At 35.8% G+C, this 17766-nt stretch overlaps 1 protein-coding gene across 1 annotated transcript in view; it reads right to left on the bottom strand.

The window, feature by feature from the left end:
- Positions 1 to 109: 109 nt before the first annotated feature.
- Positions 110 to 17766, bottom strand: part of LOC127414129 (polypeptide N-acetylgalactosaminyltransferase 2) — a 155416-nt gene continuing 137759 nt past the window's right edge. Inside the window, exons 9-16 of the mRNA XM_051651912.1 lie at positions 15536 to 15623; positions 13061 to 13164; positions 11649 to 11775; positions 8717 to 8809; positions 8082 to 8165; positions 7657 to 7783; positions 5522 to 5641; positions 110 to 3645 (exon numbers count right to left, since the gene is read on the bottom strand). Of these exons, the coding sequence (XP_051507872.1) occupies positions 3490 to 3645; positions 5522 to 5641; positions 7657 to 7783; positions 8082 to 8165; positions 8717 to 8809; positions 11649 to 11775; positions 13061 to 13164; positions 15536 to 15623 (899 nt within the window). The 3' untranslated portion in view covers positions 110 to 3489. The remainder of the gene's footprint in view (positions 3646 to 5521; positions 5642 to 7656; positions 7784 to 8081; positions 8166 to 8716; positions 8810 to 11648; positions 11776 to 13060; positions 13165 to 15535; positions 15624 to 17766) is intronic.

Here is a 17766-nt window from a genome sequence, read left to right on the forward strand (position 1 = left end):
ACAGTACTCAAAGACTCACAGGTACTCATAACATCAACCACAACACTTCAGCATGGAACAAATGCACTGTACCATCCCTGATCTGTGAAGACACTATGGACACCTGTAATTATATGTATAAATTTTTTTATTTAAGTTCATTATTTTTTGTCATTCAAACTTTTGCAATATCTATAAAACAATGAACAAATACAAGTGCTGTACAATTGACCAAATCACTATAACTGCAACAGAATGAGTGTAAATGTACATGCATGGACATACATTGTATATACACACATATACACTATTACAGCTGCTGACCCCATGGGGTTTCCTTTGCCGTTTAATGCAACATCAAGAACTTCCTAAAACTGTCATTTAAGAGAGAGAGAGAGAAAAAAAAAAAAAAGAAATGCGGGGTCACGTGTCCTTCATTTACTGAAATGACAACTGTCCTAGCCTTGAATAGAACTGTTTCCACATTTCAGTCAAACAGTAAATGACTTTGGCACACTGCTATGTAAACATTTAATCCAATTCAAAGATTAGTTATCACATATTGCTCCTAATTTGACTTGTGTTTTCCCCCCCAAAAAATGTTCAAAGCCATTAACTTTCCCCTACATAAACATTAAAAGGACTTGTTTTCACAAAAAAGGAAAATTCTGACATTATTTACTTACCCTTGCGTTGTTTCAATTCCATATGACTTTCTTTCTACCATGGAACACAAAAGATGTTAAGCAGAATGAGTCTCAGTCAACATTCACTTTCATTGTGTGGAAAAAGGGTGCAATGAAAGTGAATAGCTACTGACACCAACATACATCTTATGTGTTCCACAGAAGAAAGTCATACAGGTTTGGAACAAAATGAAGGTGAGTAAATAATGACAGAATTTTCAATTTGCGATGAACTATCCCTTTAACTTTTTTCACTGCACTAATATTGTCAACATGTTGACATGGCAAACTCATTTCATTGGCCTTTCTTCTTATAAACTGGAGAAAGGTGGCATGATTCATTATGGCAAAAGTGCATTTCACATTTTACCCTGCTCTTTCCGTGCTGCCTCTACTCATGTGGTCATCCCTAGGGGCAGCAAACTCATTTGACTACAGGAAACCTGATGACAATACAAAACACAGAACTTAAAATACAGGTAGATGGACTGATTTTTTCTTCTTCTCCACACTAAAGGCCACACAATCTCTGCCCAGTTTCACTTAAAAGGAAAAGTTCTCCCAAAAATTCTGTAAATGTTGGTCCAAACCAATATGATTTTCTTTCTTCTGTGGAGCATAAAAAAGAAAAACCACAGTTACCATTCATTTTCATTCTATTGGGGAAAAAAATAAATTAAAGTGAATGGTGACTGAAGCTGTCATTTTGTCCAACATCTCCTTTTGTGTTCCACACATAAAAGAAAATCAGGTTTGTCAGGAACAGGTTTGGAACACAAGGGTGAGTAAATGATAACGGTTTTCATTTATGGTGAACTATCCCTTTAAAAATGTCACTGGAAAAAAAAAAAAAAGAAAAGAAAAAAAAGACATCTTCCAAATGTTAATCTAACTCCATCTAACTCGCTGATGGAGAACTGTAATATCTGGGACAGCACAGGGTGATGTAGACTAATCAAATGCATACAAGTCAAAGATTAACATAACATTTACTGCAATACATGAGGAGAGCTGACCAAAAGGTAGTCAGGGACTCATTTAGTCTGGATTTCCTACCCTACAATAAGTTAGTCAGAATGCTACGCCGTTATCCCAGCTCAGGTATACATGAAAGACAGGTAAATTGATTAAATAAATTGATTTCACATATCACAGGATTCTTTGTCTATTGGATTTACAGTAACACTAGTTCTGTTAAGATTAACCAGTGACAACTGAAGTACCACAATAATACGCCATGCTTTTTATGTGGAAATTTGAAATATCCTAGGGGCAATGAATAAATGAAAAGACTAAATGAATGAGTGAGTCTTGCATGTACACACACACCCACACACACCCACACACACCCACCCACACACACCCACACACACCCACACACACCCACACACACCCACACCAACCCGGGTTACTTTTCTCATTTGTGAGTCCAGTTAAGTGGTAAATGCTTTTCTAATGCACACTCTGAAAGCTGCTTAGCGACAAAAAAAAAAAAAAAGACAAAAAAAATTTCACATTTACACAGTATCATGGATAAAAAAAGGCAGTAACTTTTAACCACTGAAAAGGATAAGGATGCTCAAGTAAAGGTATATGCCACATTTGACCACAGTTGCTGAGTAAAATCATGGTTAATCTTGGTATTGAAACAACCAGGACAGAAGCAACTCCCACGTTACCCATTGAACTATCCAGGATACATCCTGCATGAAATCAGAACAGTTTGTTACACATCAAAGTGATGGACAACGAGTTAAGACGATGAGTATTACACATACAGCTTTGCTCAAAACCCAAGAACAGGAGCAAAGTTTCAGATCAGCATTATATCTACTTGGAGTTACCAGGTTACCAAAGTTGATTATTTTACATTATACAGTTTGCAAAGAAAATAGATAAAGGCTACTTAGAACAACGAAATAACATGATTATTGATAAAAATGCAACTGAGAAACACATGTTTGTGTTTGAAGACAAGTACAGACACTGAATTGTTAGCAGCCAGCGCTACAGTATGTGAATCCAGCAGTAATGTTCTGTACAATGCCTTTGTTCTCCTTCAGAACACAACAGAGGCCTCCAGAGGAAGCAGGCTGAATCTTTACACATTGCACCTTTAACAGAAAAGACAGGTTGACAATTCAACAGAAACTAAAAAAACAAAAAAACAAACATTTTTGTGCGTGCACTACGAGTTGAAAAATACGAGGCTGCCGATGTCCTCCACAGTCAAAGTGTGTCTGTGAGAGTGCACACAACAAATGAGTCTTCTCCATTCCCATCAGCCCAAACTAAAACTGCCTTCATTCAAAATCCAGTCCGATCACAGCACAGGCAGGGAGCCTCCATTAAACATGTCAATTACATTCAACAATATTGGTAACGTGACTAGAAAAAGAAAAGAACAATGGACATCAACTCCATCATACAAAATGTGCAGAAATTCATTTCAGAAAACAAGACAAAAAAATGGCGCAAAATAAGACAAGAAAAAAAGATGAGAGAAAGCAGAATCTTTTTGTTCGCATCGGAAACAGGACAAAAAACCCCTAAATGTTTTCAATTAAGTGTAGACACTCAGATTCACTTTCCAAGAGCTGGACAATAGATGAAACATTGAGGTATATAGTTAGATGGAAATTGTCATCATCATCTTGTTTGTTTTGTCTGTTTTCGTGGCCCCGTGGCCCTTGAGGACCAGAGTGACCACGCTGTGGCGGCCCTGAGTCTGTATCTGGGCAGCGATATCTCAGAGGGGCGAGTGCGTGCCCAGCGCGGGCATTCCGGGCGCGAGAAGGGGAGGGCTGGGACTGGCGGTGTCAAGCTAGGGCTGCAGGTTGAGAGTGAACTTCCATTGCTGAGTGAGCGAGGGGCTGCACACCTCCACCGTCAGGCCACCGTTCCGCGCACTCCGGCTGTCCAGGCACAGATTGCTGCCTATGTGTCGCAGTTTGGAGTTGTTGTCGATTTGCTCCCATTTCTGCAACAGAAACAATGTTCAAAATCGTAGTTATCTGGACAACAGCTATGGAAGGGTCACAATAGTTGACTAAACGACTAGTCGTCTAACAACTAGTTGAGTTAGACTAGTTTTTAAAGCTGCATCCCATTTTTCAGCTTTGATATGTTTAACCCAATAAAGCCAGACATATGAAATAATAGATGAAAATTATTATTATTATTTTTTTACTTGGGCTGTTTTTTGAACCGATTATTTGTATCACATTTGATACATTAGGCTTTAAAAGTCATTTTCCTCCTGAGACAATGCAATTCATTACTGCATTTTGCTAGTTAAGTTTCTCTTAGTCAATATATGCCACAGTAGGAAATCTTGAAGTATCTTAAGAGGACATCCTGGGCTTTTCAGAGATACCAAATGTTTGAGAGTTTGGCCATGATAACATCCTCTCCTGTTCTATTGAAATGTATGACACTCAGCACATCAAATCAAATCTGAAATTTGTTTTTTTAATCTATTATCTTCATATGCTTTTTACACCCCAAACACTTTATTGACATTTAAAATAAGGGACATAATAAAACCTTTTTTTTTTTTTTTTTTTTTTTGCTGGGTCTCTGGAGATTATAGTAAGATATCATAATAGCTTGTACTGTAAAACAATGAGATCTTTACAATGACAGCAGGGTGCATATATAAAAATACATAGAAATATCAGTTCACACTTTAAATGTTTCTTAAAGTTATACAGTATGTCTATTAACTGATTATGTGATATACCTCAAAAGCCTTTTGTATCATATTTGATACACAGCTTTCAATGTGATTTTTCTATAAAATAATGTAAAAAAAAAAAAAAAAAAAAAAAAAATTAAAGCACAAATTGCTTCAATACAGCAAATACTCATTTTGAAATATCAGTAAAATATAAACGTTATGGTTACTTTTACTTGATCAAAATCACCAAAGATTTCACAGCAAAAAGAAATGTGCATCAGAATATGAAGGTGATTTTTTTGGAAATTGTATTACAAGAACTTCCAGACGAGCACAGAACCTTGCACCAGGAGGCAATAGGCATCTAGTGCAGTGCATACAACAGTAAAGTAATCATCATGTTGATAATGTAAAAGATTTAGAAAAATCATCAAATATAAGACAAATGACTTTATATGGTTAAAATTCCATCCCCCCCTTTTTTTTTTTTTATACGTTTAGGGGCTGTACTTTGGCTATTACAGTATATAGTTAGCATGGTAAAATCCTCTCAGAGAAGTGGTCCCCATGACCCCATGAAATCAAAATAAGTACACATAAACAAATAAATATAGCAGATATAAACATTTTTAGTATTTAAATATACAAATTTATCATCTTTGATGCATTCTGCACTATAGATTTTTGTCCAATCTAATGAATATCCTCCTACTGCAAACGACTAACAAATCACAGTTCATGTAGCCCTTTGATATGTTATATACATAACTTCCTGTTAGGGTAGGATATACATCAACATGGCAGAAAACTGAACTTGTCAAGCAACTAGATCTTTTAATTCATCCCCTTTAAAGTAACAGCACTACAATCTGTCATGACTTGCACTGGGTTTTTAGCACTGACATGTTAAAAATAGCTGCACTTTTAAAAACGTGCTCCATCTAAGTGTTTTTGAACACAAAAACATGCCTAATGTAAAAACGCCCCCTCTAATAACATTTCTGATCAGGGTCAGATGAACCTGAACCCAGCCTAATAATACAGGACTTCTTTGAGAACAATTAGTAGACCAGTTGTTAAGGCAACCTACTGAGTAGTCGGTTTTGAAAATACATAGGTTTAACACACCGCTAGCAGCAGCCTCCTCCAACCCCTGCTTTGTGCACAGCATGCTCACCTGTCTGCTGTCATTTTCCCTGCAGCCCTGCAGTTTGATCTGCGAGCCAGCAGTGCGATCCACCACCGTCAGACACAGATCCATGTGTTTCACTGATTTGTCTTTAGTCAGGGCCCACTCCTGTACAGGAGAGAGATGGTAAGCATATACCATACAGAAACTTAAATGAACAGCTGCATGATGAGATGCTTCCATTTTCTCAAATGTATACAAGTAGCTGACATGAAGTACTTCGGCAAGTTGATATGTCCTGCAGTGTGACACAATACACTTTCTAAAACTGCTTTAAACATTTAATTCTTTATCATTTTTATGCATGCAGCTTTTATGACCACAGATTAAAGGAATATTCCAGGTTCACTACAAGTTAAAGGGATAGTTCAACCAAAAATGAATATTCTCATCTATCATATATCATTTACACACCCTTATTCCATCCCAGATGTATATTACTTTTTTTCTCTGCTGAACTCAAATGAAGATTTTTAGAAGAACTTTTCAGAATTTCTTAGGTCCATACAATGTAAGTGAATAGGTGAAAACATTTTGAAGCTCCAAAATCCACATAAGAGCAAAATAAAAATGACTCCAGATGACTCTGGTGGTTAAATCCATGTATTCTGAAGTGATTTGATAGAAGTGGGTGAGAAACAGATCCAATATTTAAGTCCTTTTTTTATTATAAATCCTCATCCCTGCTCAGTCAATCTCCACTTCACTTTAACATTCTCTTTCTTCTGTTTTTAGTGATTCACATTCTTCGTGCATATCACCCCCTAATGGACAGGGAGGAGTATTTATGACAAAAAATGACTTACATTTTGATCTGTTTCTCACCCACACCTATCATATTGTGTCTGAACACATGGATTTAACCACTGGAGTCTATCGGACTTACACAGCTGAAATATTCTTCTAGAAATCTTCATTTGTGTTCTGCAGAAGACAAAGTCATACACATCTGGGATGGCATGAGGGTGAGTAAATGATGAAAGAATTTGGGTGAAATATCCCTTTAAGTTCAATCAACAGCATTTGTGGCATAATGTTGATTACCACCACAAAAAAAATGATTTTGACTCGTGATCTTTAAAAAACCTTTTGACCTTTTCTTTAAAAAAAATTAAAAAATAAATATTTTTTGGTACAGTGAGGCACTTACAATGGAAATGAAAGGGGCCAATCCGAAAACATTAAATACTCACTGTTTCAAAAGTATAGCCACAAGACATAAACAATATGCATGTTAACATGATTTAAATGTGACAAATTGCTACTAACCTTTTCTGTGTAAAGTGATATCAAATTTTACAACTTCGTTGCCATGACAACATAGCTCCCTAAACACTTAAACTGCCGTAAAAATTACGATTTAAAATTTCAGCTCATATAACACACAACTTTTGACATAAGTAATGTACGTGCTTTTATCAGATTATTAGCTTCACATTTCTGCTTTTAAACCCTCTAAAAATTGGCCCCATTCACTTACATTGTATATGCCTCACTGTAACCTTGATTTTTTTCCTTTAAAAAAAAAAAAAAAAAAAAAAAGGAGTAAAGGGTTTAAATTTTATGTTGTGGCAATCAACATTATGCTACAAATGCTGTCAATTGAGCTTAACTTGTATCGAACCCGGAATATTATTTTAATTGAAAGACTTTTAAGAGCCATATTTGAGCTTTTAAAATTGTCACCACAGGACCATTTAAATAAAGATATATATATATATTTTTTAAAAGGGTTTAGAAATGATGACCAGTTACAGGACAATATATAACACTTTTCTTGTACATTCTAATGAACTTTTACCTAAAATCTTGTTGAAAACAACCCACATGTTCACAAGTACAATTCCAAAGAAATCAACAAAATACAAATATTTAAAGAGAAAAGACACATTTTTAAAACTGTGATGAACCCTTTAAATCCCTCTGCTTTACAGATCAATAATGATTAAAGCAGGTCACGTGATCCAGAATGTACCATTTAGCCCTCACCTATACATCACTTACCCTCCAAAGTGCAGATTCCTCTAAACTATCCCAAACTCACTGCCAGATGTGTCCATCACCCAGTGCTTTGCGGTCACATTACATATAAGACTATTCAGTACCTGAACTCATAATCATACCTGATTGCCCCCTGCATTGTGGCATTCATACACCCCCACCACACCATCAGCAAAGTGTCCCAGTGTGTCCAGACAGTTCTGCCCCTGTTGTAGTGCACCAAAGGCAATGTCCTGATGATCCGGAACCCTAAACAAGGCATAAAATATGTCAAATATCAAGTCAGGTACTGATTATTCTACCTTTAACTGTTATCTCTGTCAGTGGAGTAAGAAGTTTGATGTTAATGAAGTTTAAAAAGTTGAATTACATCAAGTCATTTCCGGATATAATCTTCCTGCACATTCAAACATTAGGTGAAAGGGTTAAAGGTCCAGTGTACACCTTGTATTAACGTTCATATCGAGTCATCTGATCACAAAGTCTAAACTGGGCCAAAGTGATCCAACAGCTATTTAGATTCCGCTCAGGTCACACAGCTACTCACCGTAGCTCAGGATAGACGTTTTCCAGGTACCACTTGAATGGTTTGCAGCCTAACCTCTTCTTCATCTCCAGCCTGCTCTGAATGCTGCAAAATAATGTTCATATAGAGATAATGATGATGATTTCAATTATTTAAATATTTTACTATAAAAAATGTCTAACTATAAATCTCTATACCAAACACACTGCATCAAGTTAAGGCTGACACAATGTAATTGAGCTTCAATATTAAAAAGGAAAAACAATACTAATGGGTATAATTGCATATTTGACATGAACTAACGATGAACAATATTTTTACAGCCTTTATTAATCTTGTTTAATGTCAATTTCTACATATATTAATAAATGTTTAAGATTTTAAGTTGTACATATTATTGCATTGTAATCTAACAAACTAACAATGTATATGATTTATAAAATATTAACCAAGATTAATAAATGTTCTAAAAATGATTGCTCATTGTTAGTTCATGATAACTAATGCATTCACTAATGTTACCATTTAGATTCTAGAACCTTATTGTAAAGTGTTAACAATTAATGTCAATAATGTAAACATTAATGAGATATAAGGAATGCAGTGATAAGCAAGTCTATAAAAAGCTATTCATAAACAATGACATACACACTTACTTGCCATAGGGTACATTACGAGCTGAGGGAACAGCAGCATAGTAGAAATTCTTGAAGTCATCCATCCACACCTCTGCCGCTCGCCTCGTGTTCCTGCAGAGAGAAACAAATGAGAGTCAACTATCAATTTATACAGAGCAATTAATGTCCTTCTAATGACCATTCCATTATCCCGGAGTCTAATTTCAATACTAATGGACCTTCTGCAATACATTACTGGTGAATGATAATTACAACAGAATGTCACTTCAACTTTTAATTAAAATTGAAACTCTACTACCTCAATATGTGAGCTCACTACAGTTGCAATGCTTGATTCACCCACCGGATGGAGTACATGAACCGAGCTACACTACAGGTTCCATTTTACTCCAGCACTGACAAAAAAATATAGACTGATACCAATTGGTTTTTCACCTCTGCTCACTCTGGATGCCCAAGAAAAAAACTTCTAGGTAAGATTACTACAATTCTGACTACAATACTACAAGTAGGCATTACTATAAAATGGACAGTTCTAACTCAAAATTCTGTTCAGATGATACTTAAAGCCATTGTAAAATGCTGATAATCACAAACCCATGACTGCACATTCTATATAATTGTGTCAAGTTGCTTGCAACAACAAGCAAGCAACATAGCAACTGTTTCAATTAAAAACTGAAACTTAATAAAGTTGACTATTTATAGAACATTGATGTCTTTTATATATTTTTGTTGCCACCATTTTATAAAAGCAATAAGCCATTTGAGTCCGTGCATTACAGTGATTTTACCAGTTTCTACATATAGATGGCAAATTCACTTTGATGCATGGCCTCAGGTGGCAAATTGCTTCACTAATTGTGTGCTCTAACCCAAGCAGGGGCGGATTTACCGGGGTGGCAAAAGTATATTATTGTTGATTTTAACACTGTGTAGGGGTTTATTCATGTCAAACCGCTTGAACTCTCACCGTACACACAAATGACTACAGACCCATATCATGATTGATTACAGCAGCAACCGATCCTGTGATTTTTTTACAGCAGCAGCCAATAACAGCATTGACCAATTGCCTACCTACACGTGTATAGTGTTTGGGCTCTCAAGGGTTGATCAGCTTATTTCCTCAACAACAATGACCACACGGACAAATACGTGAAAAAAAAAAAAAAAAAAAAAAAAAAGAGGTAAAAAATGAATTTCTCAGTTGTTTCCAAGTATTCACCCAGTGACTATTAGATACATCACTATCACGGTTGAGACTGGTGAGACGTGTCCTCACCACTTTTTGAAGTAGCTGTCGTCAGGTATGTGTATAATCCAGATGAAACATATCCAGTTCTAGTAGTTTCTATTTCATCTATGTGTGTTTTGACTGGCGATCTGGCACTGGAATGTGTTATTTTGAAATGTTATGATAAGTGTTAATTGCGGCTGTTATCAGTGTCGTTTACTTCAGCACTTTTGCCGTCAATAAATGTGTCTGTGTTTCTGCTACTTTCATCTCCCCTCTTGCATGTTTTATTGCATTTTATTTTTAAACACCCATCCACTGATGTACAGTTGCAATCTTGTTTTATTATAAAAAAAATTATACCTGGGCAAATTAGAATGCAAAACTAGAGGCAAAAAGTTAACACTAGATCAATCAGTCATGTTTTTAATCAAAGTGCTGATCTATGTATTCATCTACTGACTAACAAAATCCCAAGACTGATAGTGGCAGATGTAGAAATGAAATGAACATATTATGTGAAATATTTCTTTGGGTGCTTGAATCGGTCATTAAGTATGACTGTTCAAAACAAAAACAGGTAATTTAAAAGAATCTTTTACTGCACACAGCACAATTAATATTCATGAGTTTTGCAGCAGTGCCCCCCACAGTACAATTTTCTGTACAGTTAATTATTTTAACTTTGTGTTAATCTTTGCTTTCAAATGGATTATTCCAGCTGTTACAAAGGTGATAGGCCTACAGGACTTTATTAGCAGAACAACATGGGATATGCATGCATTTTCCATCTATGGGTACACTTAACAAAGGTGGTGAAGTTTAGTCCAGATTGCCGGTTCTAAATGTCAAGCTAAGGAACATTTTGACTTTGTTGATGTGTTTAATAGACAATGTCTTGGTGCTCTGGAGATATACATTTTGTTACTTAATTTATATTATGCAAAAATAAAATAAAATAATAATTTCATGTTGGCAAATCAGTATCAAAATTGTTACTATGTGGTTCCTGTGGAAATGCAGTTGTATCACAAATTCATGGACACTTGTAATTTGATAGTGACTCCAATTAATGAACTAGTACTTGTTGCAATAAAGCTTGGTACCTTAATCCATAAGAACTACGCATGGGCGCTTGCTTTGGTGTTGCCACCCCTCACAGTCTGCATTCCACCCCATAAAAACAATTTCTAGATCCACCCCTGAACCCATGCTTGAAAAAAATAGCTTAAACCAGCCTAAGATAGTCTTCCCTAACCCTAACCTAAACCCATATTAAGTACATGTAGTTACCTAATATTACTCTTTCTTTCTTGGGTAAGTACACTGTAAGTATACTGAAAGTACATGTACTGTAAAATAAAGTGCAACCCAATTTTGTGAATCTTATAATTTTAGAAAAACACATTAATTCTTCTGTTGAAACTCATGTATTATTTGAGCTGTAAAGTTGGTTAAATTGTCATTTTACGGTTTGTTCACATTACATCGTCATGGCAACATAGTTGTAAAATTGTCTATAACTTTACAACCCGGAATATTCTTTTAAGAGCAACAAACCACCTTAGGCCAGTTTAAGAATTTTTTTCAGCAGGGGCAAGCTTTAAAAATGGTCAATTTACCAAGCTCTGATTTCTTCATGCTCCTTAAAAAAGGAACGTTCTCCATAGTAAAATATAATGCTAACATAAGAATGTTTTGTATAGTGTATACCTGGCAAACACAGTGCCACTGCCTCCTGGGAAAGTGTATGGATGCTGTTTCCTGAAGACATGGCCCACTCGACTGCAGGGAATGATCTCCAGACTGCCTCCACACTGCCACACACGGAATGAGATCTCTGAGGAGCACAACGCATCATGTAACAAACAACCATTTCACATCTGCCAAAACACAGGAGTCCCTGAATACAAAAATCTAAATCGTAAAAAAAATACTTCTGAGTGCCAAATCTCATTCAGAATTTGTATGCGCCTGACTTCTGAATAAACAAAGACAACAGAAAATTCACTGCAAATAACACAACAACCATATCACAACCACAAGGTGTTCCAACTCTGTGAAACTTCCTAGTCCTTGTAGATTTCAAATAAACACACACAAGCAGAATGAAGCTTTATTCCTGAAATCTGAGGGCATAATTTGCTGGCACGCTTATAAACTTTTCCACATCCACCACAGCTAAGGAAAGTGCTGTGTTTATGGAATAAGTCAGGACTTTCTCTCAGAATCCATCATGCAACAGACATTAATGGCCAAACCTGAAAAAGTCTTACTCTGCAATTTCAACTCTATTCAAGACTCTTCCCTAATAATAATACAATATAAAGGCAATGGTTCTTCTGTGGTGACCTGAATTGCCCCTTAGATGGGCAGAGTTTTGGCTAAGTAAGGAATTCTTATCTGATCTATGGACAGAAGTACCATGATTTCATATTCTGTAGTCACATACAGTGGCTTCACAACGTTTCTGGACAATTAAGCTCAACTTTCAAATAGCTAAACAAGTGGCACATGCAAGTGATGCTAGATCTTTTCTCAGAACTAATGTCACTGTCAGAGCAACTGTCACAATTACTTTTAACCATCATGTCTCAAGGTCATTTTTAGTGTATGTACAAAGTCAGTTTACCTTACAACCTGTCTACACCGGGCGGCCACATCCGTTGACGCATACTTGAGGCGGTCTACACTGGACGAGTCGAAGCTAACTTTCGAAACCGTTTATTTGTCTTGTTGGCAGGATTAGTGTCAGCACGTGCAGTGCAAAATGGAATGGGACATCCGTTTACTGTTGACACAACGCACCAAAACGGACGCTTCCAGAGCAGACAGCTTCATTGATTATAATGGGATCTATATGCTTTTGACACGATGCAATGCTCGCTTCCAGTTTAGACAGGTTGTGTTAAGTTTACGGAGGAGTAGCGTAACTACAGGTGTAGTTTATCACATTACCTATGAATATGTTCCACATAGTTTGACAACCAGAAAGTGTACAAATACTTTTTTGAACAGAGTATCAATTTTTTATTTAAAAAGACTAACATACTTCTTTTTGGAATGCATCAAACAGCACAACAGATGAAATACAGGGCATTTAGAGAAATAATGGCTCTACTCACCGAGATTCTCACCTCCCCAAACATCCATCATCATGTCGTACTTCCCAAGCTCTTCAAAGTAGTTCTTGTCCATTACAAAAAGACCACCAGCAATCATGGGTGTACTAAACAACATCAAACACACAAGATATGATATAAATTAGAAATAAAATATTAATATTAAAAGGTGAGATAAAGGGCTAAATCAAAAATAAATCTTGCACTACTGTAACTTAAACAGGCAGTAAACAATGTAATGATTACGAAATGACATATTAAAGAACACATGAAATTGCTTGATAAACATAGTTTTCGGTAACACTTCACAACAACGTTACATTTGTAAACAATAGTTAACAGGAACTCACAATGAACAATACTTTTGCAGTATTTATTAAACTTGGTTAATTACAAGTTCAACGTAATAATACATATTTAAAATGTAAAGTTGTACATGTTGACATTAGTTAATGCATTATGAACTAACAATAAACAGTATTTTTATAAACTAACATTAACCATGATTAATATGTTGTAAATGTTGTAAAAACATATTGTTCGTTGTTAGTACATGATACCTAATGCTTTATCTTATGGTAACAAATGGAACCTTATTGTAAAGTGTTACCCAGTTTATGTATTTCCTATTAAAACAGGAAGTTGGGGTGGGACTTATTAAAGTGCTAACCCCCCTTTTTTTAAATAGCCAACATTCCATGACATCACAGCCATGAACTATGATTTGCTATTGCTATTAATATTGCTAGTCAGATGTAGATAATATTAGGGGGAGGGAACATTCTCATCTAAGAGAACATGTTATTGGACATTTTGCATTTTGAATTTCATGAGTGCAATATGTGTCATCAAAACTTTCTCTTCTGTTTTTCTGCAAGATAAAAGACTATACATTTTTAAATGTGTATATCTGCTAAATATCATTTTTATCAACTTTTAGGAGTACATTAACATACAGTATAGATGGCCTCAAAGCTTACAGACAAGGACAATAAGCCACAAAACTCTAATTTTGATTTCATGGCATCTTTAAATAGCTCCAAAGCAGAAAACAAATACCATAATTATTTATATATATATATATATTCTTTTATGCTCACACGGTTTTGTTTCAGTGGCCATTCGCCACTTTATAAAAAATTGAATTAATTTCACTCTCTGATGTTGCGAGAGCAATCTGATCTCAGCCTCATAAACAAAGTCATTAAAAAACATTGGAATCATTAAACAAGGCAGAAGAGTGCTGTGTCATGAAGACTTCTACATGGCACATCCCTTGAAGGCATTGTCTAGACTGAGAAACTGCATTGTTTATTCTCTTAATTTACTTTTAATGTACTTGCTGCACAGTGATTGAAATTTCACACCACAGTAAAGCACCATTCATACAATCTCCCATTTCGTTCGCTTTACTCCCTTTACTTTCCTTCTCTTTCTTTCTCTCCCCTTTAGCTGTTAATTATACACTTCAGTCACTCCCTGGAGGCAGGACCATTTACAAACAACAACCAACAAACAGGAACGCAGGCTCCATGGACAAAACTTGTTGTTTTGTTATTACGAGAACTTTAGTAGATTGTTTTCCCACGTTGACAAAGCTGAATTAATGAGCTGTTTCAACATCTGTGGGCAGATCTTGTGTGTGTGCATTTAAAAGAAAGCTGCTCGTTTTGGTTTTCTTTGCATTTTTTGAGAGCATAAAAGTTTGAAAGTTTGAGAGAAAAACATTTCAGCACCTTATACAGTAGATATGATTAGTTTTGCATTTCCTGAAGGGAATACCAGCATTGCAAGGCAGCACAGAAAATAGTGTTAAACGTTTGTGTAAACATAAAAATATATAAATATGTAAGGATTATTTTCTGCTGACAGTCCTTGGGTGTACGAGTGGGGTTTACAATCCCAGGTAAAATCTTTAATGAACAACTAATTTTAAATAAATCACGAGGGCTCCCCAGATATGATCAAATAAACTTTAATGTCAAAATGACTTCCTTACAGTGACCATTGTATGTAGAGTACAGCCAAGCAGAAGTGCCCTCCGTGAAGGGATTCATTTGCTCACTTTCATTTAGAAACAGCCAAATGTGTAGCGTACCATTACAACAGTGCCTTTAAAAGCGCAAAAATGCCATTTGCAATTTGCCCTGAAAATACAAAATTACTTTCCAATACTAAACTATACAGCATAATATTTCATCTAAAATTATTAAGAATAGAGTCCCTAAAAAAGATTTAAAAAAATAAATAAAAAAAATATATGGCACACCTAAGGCTGAATTTATTTAATAAAGTTTGAAAGGAGTCTGTATGTTAAGCAGCTGACATCATCACAAATGCAGAAAAAAAAGGAAAATGGGAGTTTTTGATACAGTGCAAGGAAATACTTGCTTCCTAATCAGCTCCTAATAATCTGTCACAGAGTTAAAAATAAAACATTTATAACAGACATATTTAAGAAGAGATACAAATTCTTACTTGATAGGCGCAATAGGGTTTCCTTGCCGTGCTCGTCTTTGTTCCAGGGTCATGTAGTCCCATTTAAACACTAGATTCCAATCAAAACCTGGATGAAAATTGGACACATTTAAATTAAGGTTGAAGTACTTTAAGTCTGTTTTAATCCTTAGTTAAATGCTTAGCCATGTGTCAGGTAAGAGAAACAGGGAGCACGTTAATGATATTGCTATTTCACTGAAGAAACGACTGAGGATATTTTCAGAATGGCATATTACCTTGGTACTCGTACTACCACTACTTCAGTATGCTGAATTTCCACGGTGTACAGTACGCACATTTTTGCATATGGATTAAATACCTACATTTTCCACTAGATTTAAAACATGTGCAGTATACAAGCATACTGCAATAAATCCTGTTTTCCACAATGTGACAAATGAATTTAAAGCAATATCAACTCTGATTTTATTTTTACTGCAATATTTTTCTCCACTCATTATCTGATCAGACTACCAAAGGTTGCATTTACAGTTGAAAATATCAGTGCTTACAAGGCAGACAAAGAATAGGGTTATAGCTTTAGGTAAGCTTAGATTTTAAGCTTTGGTTGTGTGAATGAAATGCCACATTCTTTTTTTGTAATTAACATTTTTATTGATTCATGTGCATATGACAGTGAAAAAAACTCAACACATATATAATGAATCAACATTTTACATTTAAACCCTACTAATACAATCCCACCCTGACCCCTAATGAACACCCCTGTGGTCCCACATAACATACACACAATCCAAAAAAAATAAAACAAATAAATAAATAAATAATATATATATATATATATATATATATATATATATATATATATATATATATATATACACACACACACACACACACACACGCATACATATACATACACATATATATACACACATACACACATATATACATACACAGATACACATACATACACTTACATAAAATAATATATATATATATATATACACACACACACACACACACAAATAAATAAAATAATAAACATACATGATTAAACTACACTCTCCACATCCCCTCCCCGAGATTCCCCCCCAAAAAAACTAAATATTTGCCCCATTTTTTAGTAAATAAGTCCCTCAACCCCAGCCTTCTACTTACCGCCTCTTCAAATGCGGCTACCCTCCCCATTTCCACACACCACTCCGAAAAAGAGGGTGCTCCATTTGACTTCCAACCCCTTAAAATTACTTGCCTGCCGATCATGAGACTGGTCATAACCCAGTTTTTTATATGATTGTCCCCTAAATGCATGACCGCCCCATCACCCAAAATACAGAGTCTGGGACAAAGCAAAACCTGAGTGTTCAAAACGCCGCACAAATACCTCTGAACCCTCCACCAAAACTCCTGGATCTTAGTGTCTCCAACTTCTGACTGGCATCGCCAGCAAGTGGGTGTGTCTTTAAGACCAAGCCTATATAATCTAGAGGGGGTCCAATAAAATCTATGTAAAATCTTAAATTGCATAAGGCGAACCCTTGCATCTCTAGATACAGACTTGACATTTTTAAGAATCTTAGTCCACACTCCATCCTCCAATACCAAATTCAAATCTTTTTCCCATACTCTCTTGAGAGAAGTCAAGGCTCCATCCCCCAGACTCTGAATTAGTAGGGAGTAATACACTGATGCTTCATGGCCTTTTCCAAAAGCAGCAATCACCTCTCCCAAAGCACCTGACGCTTTAGGGGGGTGCGTGCCACTCCCAAAAATAGTGCAGAGTAGGTGGCGAAGCTGTAAATACTTATAAAACTGAGATCTGGGAATGCCAAAATGTTGAACCAAATTTTCAAAAGATCTCAATACTCCACCCTCATATAGGTCACCAAGTGCATTAACCCCCCTCACAATACAATCTTACCAACAAAAAGGGGACTTATTAATACATAGTTTAGGGTTCTGCCATATGCTCGAGGCAACATTTAAATAAATATCAGAATTAAACACTCTGGACACTTTTGTCCATATCGAGTGCAAATGCAAAATAACGGGATGCGACTTAACCTCTCCGGCTAGCTCACTGAGGGAATGATAGAAAGAGACTCTCTCTGCTTTATATATCTAGCCAAAAGCTTCCCTGCTTTGTCACCCGACTCAAAGTATGACTGTCTTGCCCTGAATAACCAAAACTCCACTTTCCGCGACAAAATAGTATTATATCTATATTTCAATCGGGTCAATTCTCT

Source organism: Myxocyprinus asiaticus, chromosome 23 (genome assembly GCF_019703515.2).
Source record: "Myxocyprinus asiaticus isolate MX2 ecotype Aquarium Trade chromosome 23, UBuf_Myxa_2, whole genome shotgun sequence".
In the NCBI taxonomy this organism is placed as follows: Eukaryota; Metazoa; Chordata; class Actinopteri; order Cypriniformes; family Catostomidae; genus Myxocyprinus; species Myxocyprinus asiaticus.